Source organism: Cryptomeria japonica, chromosome 5 (assembly GCF_030272615.1).
Source record: "Cryptomeria japonica chromosome 5, Sugi_1.0, whole genome shotgun sequence".
In the NCBI taxonomy this organism is placed as follows: Eukaryota; Viridiplantae; Streptophyta; class Pinopsida; order Cupressales; family Cupressaceae; genus Cryptomeria; species Cryptomeria japonica.
In genome coordinates, this window is record NC_081409.1 from 192,354,319 (window position 1) to 192,380,648 (window position 26,330).

The following is a 26,330-nucleotide window of genomic DNA, read 5'->3' on the forward strand; positions in this document are numbered from 1 at the left end:
GTTTTTACGTTATGTGTTTTCCAAATGCAGGCCGAATGAATATAAGTATGCGGAGAGAGACATGTCCATGTAGAGACATGTCTCTACATGGACTAAGTCCACATAGGGGCATGCCTCTACATGAGACATGTTTGTTCATGTATAATCAACGATAACAAGGCATAACCAATGTTTTATTTATCGTTGTGGTTAATATCGATTTCTCTAAATCGATAATGATTATTGCGTTAATGATAATTTCGGAGCACAGTTAATTTATTCGATTCAGTCAGCATAAATCGCTTATTTAATAATTATTAGTTAGTGATAACATAATGATCTCCATATACTGATTAGACAGTTGTTTCTTGATCAACTTAATCTGACCAAAGCTACAACATTAACAAAACCTTGTTTGCAAATTATTATGCATCTATCTACGAATCTCAGTCTGATTTTCAATGTGAATCTGCAAACAAAGGAAGGAAAAATTAAAAAACCATGAGGAATACCAAAATAAGGCATATTGGATCAAGGATAGACTACTTGTTAAGGGAGTCATCTTTGAATACCAAAAATGTTGATAGGTTGCAGTAAGTGAAAGAAAATTCTTTTATAGTAGTGGTTTGTCACTTTGGTGAAAAGAAGACTTTGGTCAACTCAGTAAGGTATATGTATTGATCTACCATGTACAAGTATGTGGCCAATTTAATTCAAGGTTTTGCATTGTTGTCCACTAGCAAACCTATTGTAAGGAAAGAGGGCATGCATATCCCTTGCTAGGTCGTAATGTCACATGATATATTTAGGGCAATTAATTTTACCAGCCTTGAAATTATGCAAAGAGGAGTCAAACAAACCCTAAATCCACTTCAATATTTACTTGCAGCATAGAAATAAGAAAGAAAAACATATACTACAACCCCTAGATTATTAAGGTTACATAGCAGATCTCACAACCCAAATTTTGGCTTCAAACTGTATTATTTAATCATTAAACAATAAACGCTAATATACTCCACCCAAGTCGAACACAAACAAGGGCATCTCATTTCATTCACATAAATAACAGCATCTATATAGATTAAATGATCAGGAGCACTTTACAAAACATTGCTACCACAGTTATAACAAGGTAAAATATAGTCTTCACAAAATAACGACCCATGATTGCACAATCACATAACAAGAAGATAGTACAACGTTTACAAAAGATTCAAATAAAAAACATCTATTAAAAGCAACTGAAATATAAAGTGTTACAATATTCTATTATCACAATTAGGGAAAACTAAAACACAAAGCTTACATCCACGACAATTGTAAGTTGTTGGTTAACAGATTTGTCCTTCTTAAATACCTTTCAAAAATGACTCATAAATGCCCAAATTGAAAGACAACAAAAGAACCAATAGTTGAGTCACTTGCAATCGTAAGTGCAAGTGCTCTCTAAATTTTGATATGAAGGTACAACTCCCTTCGTTGGATAAAATGTATATTTTCTGAATATGCTTTTAACCAGAAAGCAATAAAGGAAAATTAGCATCTACCCATAACCATGAAAGTAGATGTGAAAAACAAATTTATAATGAAGTGAATGAAGATAAGTAAAACACAGTTTAATTACTCACACCCACGAAAATACCCTTTCCAATAGATCAAAATGCTATAGACTCTGATCGAGTCTCTCTCATGCCTCAAAGGATAAGGGGGATCAGAATATCCAAACAAAGAGCTAACAGCAGATTTCTTTCAAACATACAAATTGTTTCTGAAATCAAAGTTTCAGAATTAAATGCATACACAGTTTAATGTAATAGAAAAGGCAATCAAAGGTAATCACAAGAGAAACAAAGCTCATTGTAATCAAAAGAAACTATTGACAAATGCATAGATCAACAAAATTTTCTTCATTCCATCAATGCCAAAATGTGGGCTCACAGACTCTTAACACTTCTGAAAAATAAAACTGTGCAGTCCAGAAAACAACGCTGCCCCCTCTTTTTTTAACAGCAGAAAGAGAAAAAAAAAAGAAGAACCCTGCTCTTTTCTTTCATTACATATATATAGCCTCTTTTTTTTTAAAGAGACTTTCAGTTATCAATAACTGCTTCTTGAAAAGATTATTAATTAATATTTTCTTTTATTTTTTATCTTCTATTCTTTTCTAAGAAATATTTGTAGAAAATTTTAATTAAACACATCTAATTATGTGTTGACAGGTGGACATATTTTTTATATCTCCAGGATAAATTATTATCTGGATCTCCATTTCAAAAGAGTCCCCACCGTGAGCTTCTCATAATAATCTTTTTCTCAGAATTTTTTATAGACCCGTACTCGGAGATCAATAACTTTTGACCTCGATAATATTTTGCCAATCACTCCAATGAGGATTACATATCAAAAATTCAGCGGATCCAATAGTTTAATTGATAGTTATGCCCCCCGCACAGAGACTGATTTTTCTGTCGAAAAATAAAGACTCAGAAAATTCGTGGTTACAGGTTGCATTGCAAACTACAAACAATATACATGCCAATGTTATTGGATTATTGAACTCACTGAATTTTGAACTCACACACTCTGAACCTGCATCTGTTTAATCTGATGAATCTCTAAACTTTGAATTTGAACCTGTGAACCTTGAACTTTGAACCTACGAACCTTGAACCTTGAACTTGCGAACCTTGAACCTTGAACCTGCGGGGTTCAATCGGAAGGTTCAAAATTACAAATTTTGCCCACAATATGCTTCATTTATCACTTTGTTTTCATAGTTAGCTGCGCGTTGAACATTTGAACCTTGAACCTTGAACCAAAGAAGATTCAAAGTTCAAGTTCAATGACCAAAAATTACAAAGACCTTACATTCATAAAACCTAAAGTTGCGATACAACCCGCTCCAGTTGAACTCGAACTTTGAACTTTGCAGAGGTTCAACCGACAAGTTCAGTTCAAACAAAAACCAAGACTTACACAAGCCCTGACTAAATGAACACTCCTTATTTTGAGGACGCGGGAGACATAGTGCAAGCAAAAATATGGAGGGTAACATAAGTGTTGTGCAAACTCCACATTGTTGATTCAGTCATCATTAAAGCTCAAGCATAACGTCTACGTGAGACCACTCCTTCAACCAAAGGGGCTTTACAGTTTTTGTCCTCAAACACAAGAATACAAGATTTTTGTCTACCAACCTCTAGATTCATGGGTTTCCATCCTCAGATGTAGACACTTGAACAACAAGTGCTCATGGCAATTTTAAGTTAGGGTTTGGTTGGATTGTTAAAGATACCCCTTCCATCCATCTCTATGATCTTAAGACACCCGAAAATAGTGTTGTAAATCTCATAGCAGTCTTCGTCCTAGGTCTAGTACATGGGAATGGCTTCCCATACCTGTGGATCATTGTTTTCCTTCACATTGAGCCAACAATGGCATCCACCCATGAGGAAACAAACTTGGAAACTATAGATAAGGGTACCTTGCAACCTACAACTATCCTTAGAACATATGGTGGTAAGCCCCTTTGGATTTGAAATCCTAACTACGACATTAATGGCAATTTTTGGCTTCCTTCTAGTGTCTTGTGCTAGACATCCAAACAACTCAACTTCAAGAGTAGTGGGACAAATGTCAGTACCGTGTGAAATGCCGCAAGGTTCCAGATCATCACTTTGTGCATCAATGGTGTTCCTAACAATGTGGCATTTTGCAAGAGACAATGAAACATGGTGGGAATGCTTGAGCTTGAAGGTTGTGGGTGGTTCATCGTTTGTGCCTTTTGTTATTTCAAAGGGAAGGGTTCCAATGTTTGGGCTAAGGTGCAAGGTGGATCGATGTTTGTCAAAAAGGTATGATTGCAGGCGAAATTTTGAAGTTCCAATAAAGAGAGGAGTGAAAGAGTGGAGTTGTAGGGAGGAGTAAATGTAGGCGAAGGTCTAATATCCCAATGGAGATTAAGAGGAAAGCAGACTTGAGAAGAGAGGCATGCTAGGGAGGATAACTCCGCCACTCTGACTACTCAAACAGACTTAGGAGCTTTCCTAGCTTTCACTCTCAAGACCCTTTGGAGTCTTACGTGGACATGGGAGACTATGGGGAAGGAGTTAAGGACTTACTTGCAAAATGGGATTGGGGAAAATGCAAGGGTTAGGAAATGGGCATTTTAGGTCCATTACATGAGTTGTAGGGAAAGGGAACATGATTTGTTTGCCTTCATGGAGTATTACTTGAAAGGTTGTGGTCAAACAAACACTAGCTCTCTTACTTCAAAGGTCCACTCCATCCAATGGCAATCAACATACATATTTTGCTAGTTTTGTGCCTACTAGAGATTATTTTTGAGTGAGTGTTCAGTGTGCTAGATCAAATCACTTGCTCCTAAAACCCTACTATCAAAACAAGAAAGGTCAACAAAACTCCTAGCTTCATACCTATATGGTTCCATGAAGGGTGTCATCCCAAACGACATGTGATGAGTAGTATTTTAGAAATGCTCTGCCAAATGAACCCATTTTATCCACACCTTCTACTTGTTAACCACATAGTTTCCTAGATAGCCTTCTACCCATTTATTTACTATTTTAATTTGTTACTCCAATTTGGGGTGGTAGTTAGTGTCAGATTGTTTAGTTTCTGCCAAACAAAAGAGATCTTGCCAAAATAAGCTCAAGAGCTGAATATCCCTATTGCTAACAATGTTTTTTAGGCAATCCATTAAGCCTAAACACTTCTTTGAAGAACAATTCAATGACCTATGATGCTTTATAGTCTGAGGAAATGACAAAAAAGTGGGTATATTTCACGAGTCTATCCACAATCATATATATACAACCCTTGATGTGGACCTTAGGAAGTACCACGATAAATTCCATTGAGATGGTCTCCCATTTTTGCTTGAGAATTGGCAACGGCTATAACAAACTCGCCAAAAATGACTACTCGCTTTGTTTTGTTGGCAAAGGGCACATTCCCAAGTGTGTCAAAGAATGCCACCTTGAGTCATTTCTAGGTGAATCTGTCTCTTTCTTGTTAGTTTTAAAATACCCCTAGTGGCCTACCAAAGGCGAGTCATGGGCTTCCCTAAAAAAATTCACCCTCATTTCAGATTATAGTACTAAATAAATCATATTCTTGTAAAAAATGAGTTTGTTGGATACTTAGTACCTATCGTCTAGTAACTAACCTTCCAAAACATCAACAACAAAGGTATTCTTGTGTAATATCTCTTATATTTTGAGTATTTACATTTATTTATTTGTTCATGAATATTACTATTGACCATTATTCACAATAATTATTAAATAAATATTGATTTGCCTTTATAATCACAATCAATAATTATTATTAACTAATATTCACAATAATTATTAAATAGACCCAATAAATATTAATTTGCAATCAATAATAATTAATATTAATTATTAAGAGACACAATAAATATCAATTTACAATCAATAATAATTACAGCTATCGATGCATATACATAAGTATATACAGTGATTCCTATATCTTGAAATATATACAACAATTCCTATACAGCAATAAGGTCAAGGCAAGGGTAGTGTAGCGATAAAAATAAGAGGTATACCTATATTATTGCATGTGTTATTACACCCAAACAGCAACCGGTTCTTAGTAAGAAGGCATGGGTAATTTCATTAAGATAACAAACAACGGGTTAGTCAGCAAGACGTAAAGGTTATAATTAAAAGAGACTTTACTTTTAGAAGGGGACGTGGCTATGAGGACATGACTCTCCAATACCAATGGAGAGATATATATTGCAGATCATCACTCAAAGGATAGGAGGGATATAAAAAAAAATATAAAACAAATAATACCAATAAAATCAGATCGGAACTGATATTAAGTTACAGTGAGTAACATTCTTGTTCTGGGTAGTATGCATGCTATGCACTTCATATGTATGATTAATATATGAACTCTGTTGATGTTCTTATAGAGGATTTAATAGTATTATAAATATTGATGATATATATAATAATTATAATTATTATAATATTTTCTGGAAACTACTCTGCAGTAATATATATTATAATAACATCTGAAAATAAATAAATAAAATATAATATATATTTATAATGTCTTAATCAGATAAATAACAATACTAGATTGTAAATCAGAAAGAGCTTATAAACAGTAAGAAGAATTTGTTTATATGTAATTCTTGTTACTACTGTCAGTATTTAAGAAGTTGGGAATTGAGATGTTTCCAAAGAGGGGCAATCTAGATCCAAACAATAGGGTGATTCCCAAGAGAGGGTGGGGATCAGCGTCCCAAGAACATTGAGGGACAGGGTCCCAAGATAGGGTAAGGGCTTGAATTTGTAAACTTTGAGGGAACCTATTGTATTTGGTATCTAAGCGCTTTGGTAACATTCCCATCCTCTTCTTCCTTCAAACTGAAGTAGTAACAAAGTTTGACACTTGCATTAAGAATTACGGATGTATGATAGATGAGCAAGTTACTTATTAATAAATTAATTGATTGAACTATGGAATATAACTGATTTGATTCATGTTAAGATAGAATTGTCTCCTAATCAATTTAGTTTAAGTCATAAGTACATTGAAATAGGATAATTATGGTTATAACAGGCCTAAACCTAGTAGGGGACATTACATCTTGGCATATTCTACTATGATATTAGCTTTCCAATCCACAGAGATGTTGGCCATTAATATCAAAGTTGGTCCTCCTAAATAAAGCATCAAAAACTGTAAATGTATTTCAATTTTCAATTCAAGGTGCAAGTTATATTCAAGGTTATTTTTCTTTTCAAGTATATGTTAATTCACAATATAATAAATCTGATTATTATCTGGTATGTTGCAGATAGAGAAGGAGCATTTATAAATTTCGATGTTCTTCTCACAATCACCGATCGATATATATATATGCCAATAAGGAGGATCAAGCAATACCTTGACCGGTCATGTCTATTAGACATGACTGATCAAGATATTACTTAATCGCACCTCTTCAACCATAATTGTGTTTAACCGATACCAATCAATGTGCATATAATTAACAAGTAAATTAGACATGACCGATCAAGATATTACTTAATCGCACCTCTTCAACCATAATCGTGTTTAACCGATACCAATCGGTGTGCATATAATTAACAAGTAAAACCGATACCAATCGATATTCTGTGCTTTACGATTTGCAACCGATATTAATCGGTAGTTAGGCATTGGCTAAGAACCCGAGTTTGATCGGAATTTGCATGCAAGGTTATATATATATAAATCGAAGAATACGATCACAACAAGATCGTATATATGTGAATATCTATATGATTATTGATATAAGAAAAACCGAACATAATATATCGAAGAATAATCATCAAATAAAGGAATGATAACTAAAGTCTTATCATAGTCTATCGATGAGATAGATGATTGAATGAGAGACTTCATTTATCTCTCATTCAATCATTTATCTTACCGAGGCTATCATGTATCAACAAAAACAATGTTTCTTTTCCCCTTAATGTAGGCAATATCAAAATCAAATATTTGACATTTTCTCACCCATTGTTGCTACAACTCATTCAAATCCTTCTGACTGAGGAAATATTTCAAGTTGTTGTGATCCATCATACCCACAAACTAGCCACCAATTAGGTATTCTCTAAACTTTGTCAATGTGTGCATGATAGCCAACATCTTTTTATCATAGATTGACAATCTCCTTTACACCTTGAGTCTTTGACTCTCAAAGGAAATGGGTCGCTTATTTTGCATGAGCATGGATTTGATTCCCTTTCCAAAAGCAATGCATTCCCAAAAAAATGGAAGGGAAAAATCAGCCTTGAACCACAAGGATGTGTCCCCCCCCAAAAAAAAATCCCCACATTTCCAAGATAGGGACATTTTCAAGATGAGGGTACTAGGGGGAAATGTCCCCCTGCCACACCACCATTGTCCTAGGGATGTTGCTGAGACATGGGAGAGCTTGGGGATGGCAGGACTGTTGGAACATGTCCAACGTCTCCCCTCGGGATTTGTGACATGGTTTAACAACCTCCTATGAGATCCTTAACTGGGATAGTAGCAATTTCCTAAATAGGTGCATCTTTTGGGATAAATGGCCAACTCAACTCCCTTCAAGTGGTATCAGAGCAAGGTTGCAGGTTCAAATCCCCTAAAGTAACATTGAGGGGAAGATTGTTGGAATGTGTCCAACATCTCCCCTAGGGATTTGTGACATGGTTTAATAGCCTCTTGTGAGATCCTTAACTAGGATGGTAGCGGTTTCCTAAATAGGTGCATCTTTTTGGAGAAATAACCAGCTCAACTCCCTTTAGGGGCATCCTCAAGATGTCCTAGGGACTCCTAGGAGTCCCTTGACCATCCTAGGGATGTCTAGGAGTCTCCCATGGCCCCCAATTAGAATCTCCAACCCTAAATAAAAAATGGTGAAAATTTGTGAATATGACATTCGTAATGAAGGTTTCTAAGGTCTCAAAGGCCTTATTTGTGCTGCTTGTTGGGGGCTTCGCCCCTCAACGTCACCTCGTATCACGACAAGGAGCACATTAGGGGCATTGCTACTGACCCTTGGGTCCACTGGGGGTTTATCACCTAGATCCCTGCAATGGGCATTGTTCCTTGATCTCATTGGGGGCTCTATCCTCAAACACTTGCAAGGGATGCTACGCATTGACCCTGTTCGGGTCTCTAACCCAAACCCCACAAGGGGCATTGCCCCTTGACCCCAAATCCCCACCTTCCATTCTTATTGCTAATACAACCATTGCTATGTTTAAACTTCACTTAATATGCCAAACTTTTATTTCCAATTATTATACTTATTCTTGGTTCGCTCCCAAAGTTCCAAAACTTTGCCCACCATTGTTATTGTTCAAATTTCAATGCAATCATTTTCATGTTTTAGTTGTTTTATTAGTGTAAACTTTACATGCTGTGTCAAAATTTCATTTATAGTTTTTATCTTATTCCTTACACATATTTTTATAACTAATTTTTCAAGTACTATATGCATTTGTGCCACACCCCTGCCATGGCCTTTGGTCCCCCCATCCCCAAAACCCATACCTCAATGCTCCTCATTTCATTCACATTGATAACAATACATTGTATTATATTAAATGGTTGGGGGCACTTTGCAGAACAATGCCAGCACCTCCTTTCATTCACAAAATGGCCCCTGACTATGCAGTGACACAATAACAAAAGGGTACAATGTTTATGTTGGAAATATTGTCAATGATGTCAAAGGGGCTTGGACAAATTTGTCATTGATGTCAATGGAGAAATCTAAGGACATCATGTTGCTTCTTAAGGATGATCGAATCAGAAGCTGTATGCAAAAGTTTCATGAACAGCAGCATTAAATATAAATAAAAATATTTATTTCAACTCAGCAATTTATTATCAAATTGGGCCGACCCATCTTGCCCTATTTTGGCGACTCAAATTTATCCTTTGTGTGGGCTGACCTTCCATTATATGTTAAACTTATTTGGTGCGCAAATAAATATTATTTTATCGTGGGCCGATCTCCTAGAAGCTAGCGCCCAAATTAGCCAAACAAACAAAATAACTAAAAATCCATTATTGCTGGTTGGGGCCGACCTCTCCTATTTTTGGAGCCTATCTTTTGAGGAGTTCAAATAAAATGAAATATATTAAATGCTGATTGGGCCAACCTCTTTGGAGAGGTGTATTTTATGGGTGAAGAGGTGCATTTGCTGATATAAATAAGAGATCATTTGGAGCTTATTTTACCAAGTTTTTTCATTAAATATTATTATCAGATGTAGAGTAGAAAAAGGAAGAGTTAGAGCAGAAAACATGAAGAGTGTTTCAGATTTATGTTGAAGAAATTTGGAGAAGCTTTATGAAGGTAATATAGATAAAGACTGTGAAGAAATATATGCAGATTTAAGGGCAGACATCTGAGTGTTTCAATGCAGATTTAAGGGCAGATTTCTGAGTGTTTCAATGCAAGTTTAAAGGCAGATTTCTTAGTGTTTCAGGGCAGATTTAAGAGCAAATTTGTAAGTAAAATTAGAGCAGAACTTACGGCAGAAATACTTGTGGAAGCAGTGTAATCTTGCGATCAGAATTGTGAGTGTATCATAGCAAATATTCTATTCAGATCTGCGAAAGAACTCAGATTTGTGAAGGATAGACTTACATCATTTAAAGTCAGATTTGTGATTAGAATTGTGAGGGAAAGTATATCCGTATTCAGATCTTGTGAAGAATATCATCCATTGAAAAAGTTGTGGGTTGGTTCTCACAAAGCTTATAAGAGGGGACTGGTGTCTCCAATGGGTTCGTGCTCACAAAGTTTATAAGAGATGATAGGTGTCTCCAGTGGTTTGGTTCTCACAAATTCTATAAGAGAGGGGATTGGAGTATCCCGTAGGTTGGTGCCTACAAAGATTGCAAGAGGTTTTTATATATAAAGCAATATTTTGCCATGGATTTCTACTTCAAGGGTTTCAACATAAATCATGTTTTCTACTTGTGTGATTGTTACATCTTATGTGAATTATATTGTGCAATTGATATGCTTATGGTATTAAGTTTGAAAAATTAAAGATTTGCATTATATTTATTTGCTGCCCCCCTCTCAATATAATCGTGTGCTCTCCAGTTTACACAAGATTGAGATTGTAGATCATCTATTCAAAGCAAATAAACTATAAAATGTTAAAATATTTTCCTATCACAATTAGAGAAAACTAAAACACAAACCTTACATCCACAACAATTGTCAATGTCATGCAAAACCCATATCATTGATTTCAGCCACCTTAAAGCTTGAATATGACCTCTATGTAATACCACTCCTTTAGCCAAAGAGGTGTCCTCCAATGTGAGATCTTTAGGGTTTTCATCCCTTGACCTCCACTGATCTATGGGTTTTCATCTCCAAATATGGATGCTTGAACAAGTGCTCATAGTGATTTCAAGTTAAGGTTTGGTTGGTGTGTTCAAAGGTACCCCCTTCCATCCAAATCTGCAATCTTAAGGACACCCACAAGGAATGTTGGAAATTGCACAATGGTCTCTGTCTTGGGTATGGTACAAGGGAATGGTTTCTTGCACTCGTTGATCATTGTTTTCCTTCACATCAAGCTAGCAATGGCATACTTTTGTCCAGAAATAGACTTGGAAGGTATGGGGCCCCTCGCAACCTGCAACTATCCTTCGCAAGGAACCCCTTCAGTTTGAAGTTGAATCCTAACTACTACATTAATGGCAGTTGTTGGCTTCATTGTAGTGTGTCCTATTAGACTTCCATGCAATTTGACTTCAAGTGAATTGAGACAAATGACAATGCAAGGAGGAATCCCATAGGGACCCGCCTTATCAATTTATTCAGTAATAGTTTTCTTGACATTTAGGGTGGTAGGTGAAGAGGGACGATGAAAATGGCAAGAACACTATAGTTTGAAGGTTAGAGGTGGTCTGTGCCTTCTATTGGGAAACATAGTTTGGAGGTGAGGCATGGTGGAGGGAGAGAGTCCAACATTTGCGCTAAGGTGTAAGGCGAATTGGGATTTGGTAAGGAGGTATGATTCCATGTGGAACTCTGAAGCTCTAATAAAGAGAGGAGTGAAAGTGGAGTGGTTGAAAGACGCAATAGTAGAGGGAAATTCGTCCTAATAGATATAGAAAGAGAAGCAAATTTAAGAAGAGAGGCATGCTAGGGAGGGTAACTCTATCACTCTAGCACTCCAACCACTCATATAGACTTAGGATCTTTCCCATGTTTTCACACTCAAGACCTTGGAGGGCTTATTCTGATGCCCATGAGACTGATGGGGAAGGACTTACATGCAAAATGGGATCAAGCAAAATACAGGAGTCAAGAAATGTGTATTTTGGTCCATTCATGAGTTGTAACTTGTAAGGAAAGGGGCCATGACAAAATTCCTACTACAACATGGGAGTGCATATCAATAGATAATATGGGAGGCCACTCCAAAATTAATCAGGGGAAGTACTATCTACTGTAGTGGTAGATTGGTTTAGCAAAAAACACTTGCATATTTCATGTAAGAAGATAATTGATGCCCATGGTTTGGAGCATAAGTTCTTCAAGAAGGTATTGATGAATTATAGTTTGTTGAAGTCGAATGGTTTCAATTGCAACATTAGGTTTTTGAGTTTGTATCAGAAGTCTTGGTGGAGGGTGCTTGATACTTCAAACTGGAGCAAACCAAGGAGGTGAGTAGAACCATTGTTGACTTGTTGAGACTATATAATCACAAGCATCCCAAACACAAGATGACAATATTCCATATGCTAAGCATGTTTTTGACTGTTCAAACTATTTATCTCCTGAAACAAGTCTAAATGTGCTTTTGTTTCATCTTCCCTCTTGTCATTGAAGGTGGACAGCCTAAGGGGAAAGGTTCATCATCGAAAAAAATGAATACAAAGCAATAAATTTATTGCATAGAATAATACAAATACAATACCAAATTAATGAGCAACTGCAGAATACTCAGCCAGGTACAAAATAAGGTATGATCAGTAAAGAAGCACAATAAAGTTGCAAGTATACTATATGGTTTGGCTCCATTTGACAAAGGAAAGAATAGCAAGAGGAAGGTCAGAAGTTAAAGCAAAATGAATACATGGCAGTACAATTCTTGCCTAGAATAATGCAAGTGCAATACCAAATAGAAATGCAACTCAAGAAGACTCAAGCTAGGTACAAAATATGATTTGATCAATATAGAAGCACCATCTGAGAAAGGAAAGATTGCAATGGGAAAGTCAGAAATTAGAGCAAAAATCGATACAATACAGAAATTAAAGCAAAAATCAATACAATACACTACCAAATTGAAGAGTAACTGGAGGAGACTCAAGCCAGAACAAAACAAGGTATGATCAGTATAGATGCACCATAAGTTGCAAGTACACATGTTTAGGCTCCATTTGAAACTGTAAAGATTGCTAGTGGAAGGTCAGAAGATAAAACCTCTTTGATATGAACCATTCGACAAAGCAAAGATTGCAAGGCGAAGGTCAGAAGTTAAGGACTCTTAGATATGAACCATTTCAAACTTGAGATCCTTCAATAAGTTGATGAAAATGCTTTCAAATTCAATCATCTTTCTGACATGAATATTTATTCAGTTTTCCTGCTAAGCATTTGAAGTTCTATAAACCAAGCATATTGGATGAGTCACAAGGGCCTTGTTGACGTGTATTTTATACACCATCATACACAGAATAAAATACCAATAGGCATCTTATCCTCTCTTGAGAAAATAGTCTCTAACTGCTGAAGATTCGCGTAAAGGATCAGTTAGGAAGACTCCAAGGTTCTGTTAGTAGGGTCTCTACGTGTGGACAAGCTTCCAGCGGTATGATGTGATTTGCTGTTTCCTTCAAGGGGTCTTACATATTCCGAAAGTTCAAAGATTTTACTAAAACTAAGGAACTTTTCAAAAAATAACAAAAGAGTAGGGTTTGAAAGAGGTCTAATTTAGCCTAACCCTAGAAATGACTTCGTATGGACAAGACTTGGCAAGATTCAACCAACTTCAATTTTGCCATAAGATAACAACTCAATTGAAATTGATGCGATCTTCTAAGGTAACAAAATGATATTCAATGCATCAAAGATCAAAGATACTACCACAAAGGTACATATCCAAGATACAATAATGATTGAAGATTAAGGGACTCAAAGTATTCTCCAGTCGACCATGCAAGGCGTTCCTACAATCAGCAAGAAGCTAGTGGTTTGGATTACGAATCCTACCAAAGATCAAGTCTCACACAATGTCCTTCAAATTAGCACACTACTTTGATTGAGCATGATTCAAGTAGATTAAACAACCATGAAGATAACCAAGAAAGTTGCAACAAAACACCATAACTTCAATATTTTATTGATTTCCAAGTCATCATGTACAACAATTGCTTGAATTCCTCTCTTCAAAACTCAATCTTGCTACAAAATAAAATTGCTTCTAACTTCTAATCTTCTTAGCTATCTCTCTTCTCTATTACATCAACTATTGACTATTAACTATTACCAAATGAAATGAAAAATGGGGGTATAAATAGCATCCCCAATTACAATGAAAGGTCCAGATTGAAAGTAAATCAACGGTCAAGATCATGACACCCAAACCCTAATTAGGGTTTGTTACAAATGGCCTCCTTTTTACTGAACAATATTAAATGCATAGCCAAATATTAAATTTGGCACAAAAACCTAGGAGACATAAACCAATGACAAATAAGATGTCATGTCATCTGTAACAACCTTTCATCTAGAACCTTATTCCCTTTCCAATGTTCTTTTTTAGCATATGCAATGAATCTTGTCACGATTCCTTCGATTTCTGCAATTGGAATCTCGAAAAGATTCTTCATACTCTCTTCCAAGTGGATGACCTGATCGAATGCATCTAGAAGAGCTGCGTCCCAAGTAGATTCAAGTTCCTTTGTTCTTTCAATCAGGAGCATGGTGGCAAACATTTGATCATATTGCTCATCTGTAACATTTGCATCCTTGCAAAAGATGACCTTGATTCTATCCTCTAACTCTTGCATATCCACATCTGTCTCGACCTCGATCCTTCTGCCAAGAATGGTACGAAGTACCTCAAATACCCTGTCCTGGATCGGATTGATCACCTCCTCAACTTGGCCACATCTAGTACTGATGTCCTCAAAGAAAACACTCTTCATATGGAGTAAGGTTGACCACTGAAACAAACTGTGAGATTCTCCCTCCAAAATCTTCTCTTGCGCTAAAATCTTCCTTGATGTATGTCTAATAACTTTCAAGACAGGAATGATAACATCCTTGGTATGGGCGAATGCAGCTACTGTTATCATCAAATTGTGGATTATCTCAAGAACTTGGATAGCTTGATGAATAATCTTCATCATCCTTGTTACAAATTCTATGGCCACTGTATGAGATCTATCCATCCAATTACTTGTACGTTGAACCATGTTCCTGAATCTTTCTGCCTCACTGATTGATTGAAGCGGAAGTGCTTGCACTGGTGATCTAGCTGGATCTTGACGTCCCAAAGGCTCATTGATGTGACTGAAATATGTCCTCCATGCACCGACCTCTCTCTCAAGCTTTCTGTTCTTCTCCATTTCTTCTTTAAGCTTGTCCTTCAATGCCTCAAATGAATCGGTGGCATCATCTAAAGTCTGCTCAGCTGTGGATGGTCCTAGCTCAAATGTTTGTATATCATATTCCTCTGCTAGGATCTTACCTTCATATTTGTCTGCTGCCGGTGTAGCTATCTGCAGTTTTCTGGATCCAGTCTCATCTCGAATCATCTTGGACATCTTGGTAGCCTTTCTCTTCTCTGTCACTTCCTGGGAATGTCCAACAAGGCTCTCTAAATCAATTGCACTGTCCTCGTCCTCTACTACAATCACCTTGGTTAATCTTTCTTTCAACCAATCTGGGATAATCGATCTTGTTTCTTGAACTTGAATCTCTTTGTGCACTATTTCTTCTTGTCTGGGAGGAGATGTCATTTCATTGTCTTCTTTATCTTCATCTAAATCATAGTCTTGGAGAGATCCATTTGGTGAACCATGCTGTGCCTGTCCTTCTTCCTGCCTGTCATTCTGTACCATAGACTCCATGGATTCTTCCACTTGAATTGTTCTCTTCTCAGGTCTAGAAGAAGTACCGGATGATCGATCTCTGTTAGCCTCTTGTTTCCTCTTGGAAGACTCTTTCTTTTCTGACCTTTCTTTTCTCTTCGAACCCCTTGGATGGAGATTGCCCTCACTGGCACATCGAAGGTTTCCTTCACCTGAATTTCTAGGATTAGGATTGCCTTCACTCACACTAGCTCCACCTTCGGCTGGTTTCTCTTCCAAAGTGAAAGACATAGCTATGCCTTGTTCTCTCAACTTCTGATGTTGTATGTCAACCCATCTGCGAGTACAAGACAAGACTGGTGCCATCAAAGTATCTAGATCCATGACCTCGGGCTCATTCCAATCTAACCTTATTGTTTTGCTTTCTCGATCATAGGAAGACTGGACATGTCTGCCACTGTCTTGAGCTTGGTCGGCCACTCTGTAAATCCTGCATTTCCTGATGAAATCCAAAGGCAATCTAGAATGCATTTTTCGTTTCACTTCAAAATCATCTAGGAGGTTCATCATAAAATCTTCAATTTGGTACTCATGTCTAAACTTTCTGCCGACTGTCTCCTCTAAATGTCCATGTGGATCAAAGCTTTCTCTCAAAGCAAAAGATGGAAAAGAATACAAGGCTAACTCCTTCTCTGCGTCATCCATGGCTAAAGCATTAGGACATACCTCAACTGAATTACCCAAAATGATAGGTACTGGAACTCCATTCTGATGTCTGTGTCTGAATGCCTTCACATATGCTGCCAACTGTCTCGTTACTTCAAGTAACACAATTCTGTCTATTGGATATCTCGGCAACATGTATGGAGGCAAAGGACATCCATGCACTCTAATATAAGTGAACTTGGGAAACTGAATGAACCAAGCACCGTACCTCTTTATGAACTCCTGGGCATCCTGAGATAATCTGTTGTGAATCCCACCTTGTAACGTCCTGGTGATGTTCATCGTGAAAGTATCATTAACTAACTTGTAATTACTTCCTGGCGGATGATGCAAGTAGGCATAGGAATCACAAGCTCTGACCTCGCCGGGTCCTCTTCCAATCACTCCTCTATGAGGTAGTCCTGCGTACTCAACACTCCTAATCAAAGCATAGATGACATATGAACTCATGTAGAAAGACTTAGTAGCCTTGAGTCTTCTCAACTGTACGTCCAAGCAATGGCTAATCATCCTAGCCCAATGTATGGTACCTTTTCCCTGAACGATCACCTGGATGAAGTAAAACATCCACTTCTCAAAATAGAAGGCGTGAGGGGCTCCTATAACTCGGTTGAGCATGGTAATCAAATCCCTGTACTCCTCCTGGAAATCAATCCTGTGCGGTGTGTTCGGGACCTTGCTCAGACGGGGACGGCTCTTAAGTAGCCAGTTCTTATTGATAATGCTTAGACAAGCATCTGGATCATCTTCGTACATTGATCTGGCTCCTTCTATGCTCTTGTATATCATGTCCCTGTGCTCTAGAAGATGGAAAGCTTCACTTATAGCTTCCTCTGAAAGGTATGCCAAAGTGTTTCCCTCATTGGACACGATTGTTCTGGACTGTGGATCATAATGACGAGCACATTCGATCATCAACTCATGGCCCTGAATAGCTGGAGGAAAGCCTGCCGCCTTAATGATGCCACTTTCGATTATTCTCCAGGCGACAGGTGATGGCTTACCAATGTAAGGGACATCTCGAAACTTCTTCGTGCTAAAGTTGCCCAAGTTTGTATCTCCAATGTGGCTCCACTTAGACACGATCTTGGTCTCCACTTCTTCGGTCTTCTGATCTTCTTTCATGAGAGCTGAACGACTGGTGGATGCTCCCGCCTTCGGGGTTGCCATACCTACACAACATTTCATAATGAGAAGCTAGATTTTGCAATAAATAACATAGATTAGAGAATAAATTTTAGGAAACTTCATGATAAGTCTTTGAGTTATCATTTCCTAAAATAAAACGATTGAGCTAGGAATTCAAAATTCAAAATTCAAAATTTAGGTAATGACGATCAACTAATAAAACAATAAAGCAAATAGCGCCATACCTCAATAGAGAGCTAACTCTAGAATGCAAAATAAAAAAGGATTCGCCTAGGCAAAATTGACGTATAAATAGTCTTCAACGCAATCTCTCCTTATCAATTTCACCACCTTTTGATATGTCCTCGACGTGATCTTCAATGGATTTGACAAGTTCGCACAAATGGAAACTTGGACTCGCACCACTTTGGGTAGTAGTTCACACCACCTAGCTTTGTAAACTCCAAATCGCACTTCTTCCCTTGATATGAATTCGCACTTCTCCCTTTGATCGCATATGAGATGGAAAAATGATAATGTGAAAATAATGATTTTCACCTCTCCCTTTATAGCGCTCATCTCACCATTCACCCCAAGGCCGACTTTTGTGAAATAAAGCAATTTTTAAACGATTTTTTAATAAGAATAAAGGCCGACTCTCACAAACCAAGCGCTCCTTTTGAATTTTATTTAATTAATAAATAATTAATTAAATGCCTTTATTATTTAAATAAATAAATTTCGATTTTTATAAAGGCAAAATAATTAATAAATATTAAGCGCAAATTTTAAATGCCATTTTTAATTAAATTTTCAATCTATCGATTTTAGCATTTAAAATAAATTTAAAGAAATGTGTTTGAGCGCCAAATTTTTGAAAATGGAAGATACGTACCTCATCGCCCTGGTCCCTTGGAGAGGGACAAGAGCGATCCATCAATTTTGTCATGATTCTTGCAATTTCGACGTCCAAAGCCTCTATCCTTACGTTCAAATCGGTATTTTTGTTGGGTCTTTCGAACTTGAGTGTCTTGCATGCGTGAATAAATGCATCTCATGACCATTATCGCCCTGGTCCCTTGGAGAGGGACAGGAGCGATCTTCATTGTTTTTCCTTAATCTTGCATCTTTGATCTCAAATTTCCATCATGAGGCAAATAATAACCTTGTTTCTTCATTCCATGCTTGTTTCATTTAACCTTTACAAGGTGCATTTGATGTTAGGAAGAATATCGCCCTGGTCCCTTGGAGAGGGACAGGAGCGATCCTTATCTTCTATTTTGAAATTCCTCGTTTTTTGTTTTAACTCCTCGTTCATTGCCTTCCAAATGGCGTTTTAGACCCTTTGTAACTTGTTTTGTTATGATCTTCGAAGGAACATGAATGCTTTGACAAATATCGCCCTGGTCCCTTGGAGAGGGACAGGAGCGATCCTCATAATTTCTCTTTAATCTTTGTGACTTCGAACTTCAATCTTTGTTATGATGGACAAACAATGCTATTCTTTCGCTCCCCTTTCGTTCCACTTGAATTCTACAAGGCGTTTAGACGTTGGAAGGATCATCGCCCTTGTCCCTTGGAGAGGGACAGGAGCGATCTTGAAGCTCTAGTCCAAATGCATCACCTTTCAACCTTGGTTCTTCGTTCATTGCCTCTTAAAGGACGTTCTTGATCTAGCATGAACTTGCCTTGACATGATTTTGACGAAACATGAGTCTTTTAATAAAAATCGCCTTGGTCCTTGTCCAAAGGACAGGAGCGATATGAGTTCCTTGCACAAATTGGTAACACTTTGACGTTCAAAACTCTTGCATATCATCTTCAAAAGACACCTTATACCTTGTGTAACCCCGAAAAACCTTGACTTGGCATGAATTTGAAGAAAAATGAAGGATCCTAAGCAAATCGCCCTGGTCCCTTGGAGAGGGACAGGAGCGATATAGCCTCTGTGTTCACTTTAAGGGTCTTTTAACGTTTGGAGTCTTTGTATATCACCTTCTAGTCATGCCTTGGACCCTTTACGACCTTGCAAAACCTTGACCTTACGTGATATTTGAGAGATTTGGCTAATATAATCAATATCGCTCTGGTCCCTTCCTGAGGGACAGGAGCGAATTTCAACATTTTGAACTCGTCTTTGCCTCGTTCAACTTGCAATTGCTATCATCGTGCAAAATAAAGTTCCTTGATCGTTCTTGATCACTTGATGCTTGATAAACTTTCAAATTTTATGCCTTTATGGAAATATCGCTCTGGTCCCTTCCTGAGGGACAGGAGCGAACTAGGTGTCTAAGTGCGGTTCCTTCAATATTGGCAACTTTGGATACTTCGTGCTTGATTGAGATGTCTTAAGACGTCCTTGCCTCCTTGTTCTTCATTTTGGAGTGGCTTGAACTTGGAAGAATAGCAATATAATCATCATATCGCCCTGGTCCCTTGGAGAGGGACAGGAGCAATTTAACTCTTGTGGGCTTCATTTCACTTCATCTCCTTCAAAAACTATCTTCAATTGTCTTGTCATACTTCCTTTCATTCATTCATGCCTTGAGATCGGTTGTAACTTGGCAAGAAAATCATCTATAACAAAAATCGCTCTGGTCCCTTCCTGAGGGACAGGAGCGAACTTAAGCATTTTGGTCCTTTGATGGCATTTGGTAATCTTCAATTTATCTTCAATGAGTTCATTTCACCTCCTTCCTTGCCTTCAAACATAAACTTGACTTGATCTTTGCCTGAATTTTGTCTTGTGAAGAACTTCACTCTGGTCCCTTGGAGAGGGACAGGAGCGATTTTGCTCCTATAGGCCAAAATAACATGATTTTACACATTTTATCACTTCACAAGGCGAAAACAAATCATTTACAATGCCAGGGATCAAAAATTAAAAAACTCAAAATTTGGTCAAAATTGGTCAATTGGACAAAAATTCACATTTCATCATCAACACTTAGACAAATTTAAGCTCAGCACTCAACATTCCAATTGAAAATAGACCATTTTGGCGAAATCATTGCATTCGAAATTGCATCCTACGAAAGGAAGCTCAAAAAGCTCTCAAAATTGACTGGATTCTGGCCTGAAAAGACGGCAATTAAAACCCTAAGGCTAGACCCTAAATCCAGACAACTGACAATCTAACAAAACCCTAAAAAGCAAAGCGAAAGGCGAGCGAAAAACGAGCAAAAAGAGGGGGTCCCCATTTGCATGGGGCGATGTGTGAAATGGTCACAACAGGCCTATATACTCCCTTCTGAGCAGGTAAGAATTTACACCCAAAGAAGCAAAAAAAGTGGATGAGGACACAATTCTGAATCAGAAATTTAGGAGAGACAAAGATGGGTTGACCTCAGCACTTTCAGATCACTCAGATGGCCCAAAATTCTAGTAAAATGAATTTTTTCGATAGGAAGAGTGTGGAAGAACTATTTACAGATCTCTAATTATGATCTCGAAGAAATCAAGCATCATCTCCAAATCAGATAAATTCAATACAAGCAATTTTCCAGATTTTTACCTTCCCAAATGTTCAACTTCAAACAAATTCAAGCACAAAGTGCAGGCAGAGTGATCAGTGATTTAAAACCTCCAACCTGACAGTAAATCATCATAGTCAGACAAAAGTGTGAGGTTTGAAGTTAAAGAGGTTCATTCAGTTTTCAAGATGAATTCAGCATAAAGGATTTCACAGATTGTCAGGAGGTTCAAGTAGTCATCCATGCTCACTAAGGGAACCATTCTATCTAGTCAAATCAATTTGAGCAATAAAATCATTTTCATGTTTCCTTGGTTGATGTTTCATATCAGGGATTTTACACCAAACTAAAAGTGTCTCTAATAATTTGTATGTTCATTCATCTCTATTGATGGTTTTCAATTGCTCAATTAGTTTCAATATTCAATTTCTTCTTGTTTTGAATCAATTTATACGTTTGTACAAACAGTCACCCCCAAGTAATAGATAAAGCTTGTGGTTCAATTTATAATTGATCCTACAGTAATTGGTCTATATCTAAGCCAAACTTGGTTTTGACCAATCACCCATACCAAAAGATTTGCCAATCTGGGAGCAGCTTCTGGGTGCAAGTCCTTGGATCGATGTGTAAGAATCCTCCTCCCTCCAGTGACAATATCAGAAGTTGTCTCAGTTCAGGTCTTCTGGGTTCTCTCTAACTTTTGTGTTATCTATGTGATCTTAATAATCTACATGTTATGGGACTTCTTCCCTAAGTGAAAAGAAAGTTTTCTTTACATGAAATAACCCAAAATTAAAAGGAAATAGAAAAATAAATGATATATGAACCTTTAGTTAAAAGGGACAAATAAAATGAATATTTGTAAAAACCTTAAAGGGGGGAATAACTGTATTTATTAAATAGTTATTAAGACAGCCATTTTGAAAGGGTGTGATGGTTCAGAAACCACCCCTTATAAGATTATATAAAGCATTTATGTGACACATGGAAATGGCATGGAGGTGAATCAAGGAAGGTGGTTTCATGAGCTATGGGCATGGGAAGGGTGTATAGAATGTGTCTAAATCAAGGTACAGGGTACTACTTGGGATTGTCCTAGTCACAACATGGTGTGTAGAAATGGTACATAAGCACATGCAGTGTTTATGCAGCTTCTCTAGATTGTACCACAACTTGACATATTGTGAGCAAACAACAAGAGAATATAACAGCCCGCTCTGCAATTATTTACTCTTTTCTATTTTTTCCCAAACCTTGTTAAATTGAATGTAAAATGGTTTCAACTCCAACCCTTCATTTGTGTGTTGAATATGTGTCAAATGATTTCACCAGAAGGGATCTCAAAATTAAATATTTGAGTGGATTTTCAATTTATTTTTTCACATGCACTAATTATATAACAACTAAATTCATTGCTTTAGTCAAATATAGTTTACAGTCCATATCATGCTAGGTAGAACACATTGAGTTCAAGTGTACGCAACTCTAGCATGTATGTCAAGGCTATCTGACCTTTTGCAAAAGTGGATGTCTTTCTCATAGTTCTACAACAGAATTTTTTTAGAAATTAAACTCAACTTTGTTCATATTCCTGTTTGGCTAGTACTCTCTGATACGAGAAACATGTCATCAATATACAGTTTGTGAATGAGTATTTGTAATGGTGAAATTTGTATATCCACACTAATTTCCATTTGGTTTGGTGTCTATTATGGGAGGCTAGTTTTACTATGCTCCTTCCATCTATTTAAAATTGACACCCTAAACTTTTACATGTCTATTTAAAATTGAAACCCTTATTTTTTACATGTCTATTTTAGGTTGCATTGTGGGCCCCTAATCTACAGGTCTGAGGATCCCTTTCACGTCTTAGAATTGGTAAAATAGTATACTATTTTAATGAGAATGTGTTTATCAAAATAACACAATGTTTTATAGGATGTAATACCCAGTGTTCTCATAGGCTAAGATATGGAAACATGTCAAATTTTACAGAGGAGAGACAACCTCTACAGCTTTTTTTATGATATGGAAATTAGTAAGAATTGGATATTAAGGCACACCACACTAAAAGCTATTTGCTACAGTGGCATATCTATACAATGGGATTTCATCTGCATTAATTATCTCCTAATCCTCACAACTTTTTCTAATAGTTACATGACATATTTAGAATCTCTGCTTCTGCAATCCTTATGGATCTACTGAGGTGTTATGTTGACTTACTTCTAAATAAAGATGGGGAAAATCTGTTTGCATTTTCTCTTTGATTCCCACTTTCCTTGACATGTATATTGTAACTGTAAACCAGTGTTACAAGGAGACATGTCTTGGCGACGGAGATGCTTCTCCAATACCTTGGTCACTTCCTGAAACTCCAATTTGAGCAGGAAACTTCACGTCCACATCTCCCACCGTCTCCCCATCTCCTGCAGGCTTGCAGCTGTTTTTGCCATTACTGCACATCTCCTCCAACCTAGGGGCCTGAAAAGATAAAAAACAAAAGAAAAACTCATTTTTACACGGTATCTAGCTATGTTGGATTAGCACGGATGCGAGAGATTGTCTTGCCACAACAACGTTTGCAGGGCTGTGGAGCTTTTACGGTTTTAATTTATTCTACATAGTTTAACAATCTCTGTTCATTTGATGATTTGAGGAGTCAATATTGAGTAGATCTATTCCCTATGCTTGCTTGATAAATTTGAGCTTCCTTTGTTCATATATAGATATATAGCTTTACGTTTTGTAATACCCTATGAACTCTTGCTTAAAACTTATTATTATTCTTTGGTCAGACTACACTAACAATAAGATTCTCTAATCAAGGTTTTCCATCAGAGAGCTCGCAAGCTCACATGCCTTGATCATGCTTTCTCATTCTGTGTGCATTGTTTATGTTTATTCAAATCTTTGCATATAATCTAAAAACTTTACCACTGTTCTTGCTTTCAAAGTTATATGTCATGATATTTTCTGGAAATTATTAAATTATATTAAAAAAAGTTGGCATCTCCAAGTACCCGTCTCCCAGTAAGCTTGCTGTAAACCAATTTTCAATAATACCAATTCAAATTTCCTACTTTCTTTAGATATTGCCTAATGGACGGAAATAGACACATCCTTATTATGATTAGGAGTATTCTCTACATCTCTTCATCAAGGACTGTGATGTCATTCCTAGTAATTTTGAACACTATATGAAACTGAAAATATGCTAAAAATTGAATTGAATTCATGAATGGTGGTATAACATCCATCTCAAATGGGCTTTAATTTTTCTCTATCAGTAAATTGTTTTTTTAAGGAAAATGTAGCCATACTTAAAAAGTCATCCACTAGAAACATAGAAACCACAGTTCTGTATGGACAGAATCTGCAAGTAGCACAAAACATACATAACATTCAAGAATAACCCAGAAATGGGATGAATATCATCTAAGGTCCAAGACTAAACATCAATGTCTGTTTCACATTGATGACATCTCAAGGAAAAGAAATGCTACTAAACACAGTATTGGAAACTGATACCCTGAAACTTTACGATGCAGGTAAGGGGCAGCTTTTCGAAGGAAACAGAGAAACTATAGTAGTAGGTATGAGAAACCCTGGAAACAGGTTCAGAATTTCCAAGAAATTTTAAAATCTGAGTTCCAGCAACCAAAATTTCTAGAAACTGCCAAAAAGATTGCGACTTGAAAACTTTCCAGATGTCTTGATTCCCCATCTAATTTCCAGACATTACCATAAGAGGGAAATAATGCAGAATCCAAAAACAGAGTTCCAGCCTACCAGACACAGTTTCCAGGATTCAGAGCTAATAGCTAATAGATATGACACTCTTCACAAACTGCCAAGTGTATGTGAGTTTTTTCAGACAAAACAGGCAGAGCCAAATCTTTTAAGGTTTATTACTAATAGCTAAGTTCCAGTGTAATAATTAAATCGGCGTTAAGACTAACTGGGAAATTTGATAATTAACCTGTATTAGTTGGTTCATTTCAGTATTTATCACCTCCTCCGCTTTTTTGCTTCAATAGATTTTGGCAGAGTTTGCATTCATCTCTTACTCATCAATTTTAAACTCAATCTCGAGTCATAATTAAACCAATTGGATGTAACTGTGCATTAATTTTTCTTTTATTTTTTCAGGAAAATGGCATTCAACCAAAACCCACATACCTTAGCACTGTTCATTAAAAAACATGAACTCAAAGTTACTTGACAACAACAAATAAAAGTGGAGACTTCAAAGAAAAACAAAGAGAAAAGTACAAAAAGTATAAATTCCACCGACCTCCTAGAACAATATACGGCAAGCGATGAGCACCTCCAATGTAGACAGCATCAGAGAATATACCATATAGAGGCTTCGCCACCATTGGTAAGTTAACTGTATTCAGAAGAAACTGCAAAGTCCCAGGATTTACCATGAGTTTGTCCTTCAAGTAAAAATTCATAGCTAGCCATGGAAATCCCCTGAATCCCTGAATACAATACCCAACTGCCAGCAACACTAACAAATCTGAACCGTAATTCCTCCTCATCCTCCATAACCACCCACCTGATGACAATAACAAAATTTCCCTTCTCCTACGTGCGAACTCCAAGTATGGGATACTTGCAAACTTTCTGAGCTTATCCGTGTACTCTGTTCTGACTCTGGAAAGCTTTGACTGTGGATTTGGTATGTGGGCAGTTCTCAGAAGTGGTTTTCTGATGTGAAAATCCTTGTTGGCATTGAAGCAATAGGATATGGACAAGTTTTGAGTTTGCTTGGGCTTGAAGGGGACAGATGTAAGGGGAACGTGAGTATCTTTGTGAGGAGTGGAATGATGATGTGGTGTGTTCAAAAGAGGTATGGTGGCTCCTTGGGAACCTACTCTGCACCACCCTGGCATCGCCTATTCTCTTTCTTCTGCTTCTTGTGATGGGTGTGATGATTCTCAATTGCCTTTGGCCTGGATTTGCTCCCTTCTTCAAGAGGATTTGAAGCGGTAACTTCCTGAGAGCTGGCGAAGAATCTAGAGTGGAGTGTGAATTGAATTTGCGCCGTTGATTAGGTCTTATTGTCAGCCCACCTGTCCAGGGGTAAAGCCTCCATGTGAAGTCATTCTCGGCGGACTTTGTATTAAGTGATCGTTGGAGGATACACTGACGTTCGGGGGATTCTCTTCTTCTGTCATTTTATGCCGAAACGTGACGCATGATGGACAAAGGAGTCATTTAAATGTAGAGAAAAATCATTTCCCTACAAATAATTTAAGAATATAATTGATTATCAACTATTATAATATTTTAAATACATTTCTTTAAAAACTTCAAGAAATCACAGTTTTGGCTTTATTATTTACTTTACTTTGTTAGAGGGTTGTTTTATTTATGAATTATTTTATAGTT

At 37.1% G+C, this 26,330-nt stretch overlaps 1 protein-coding gene across 1 annotated transcript in view; it reads right to left on the reverse strand.

Moving 5' to 3' along the window:
* Positions 1-26,092, reverse strand: part of LOC131043293 (probable folate-biopterin transporter 7) — a 57,269-nt gene extending 31,177 nt beyond the window's left edge. Inside the window, exon 1 of the mRNA XM_057976488.2 lies at positions 25,228-26,092. Within this exon, the coding sequence (XP_057832471.2) occupies positions 25,228-25,831 (604 nt within the window). The 5' untranslated portion in view covers positions 25,832-26,092. The remainder of the gene's footprint in view (positions 1-25,227) is intronic.
* Between the last annotated feature and the right edge of the window lie 238 nt (positions 26,093-26,330).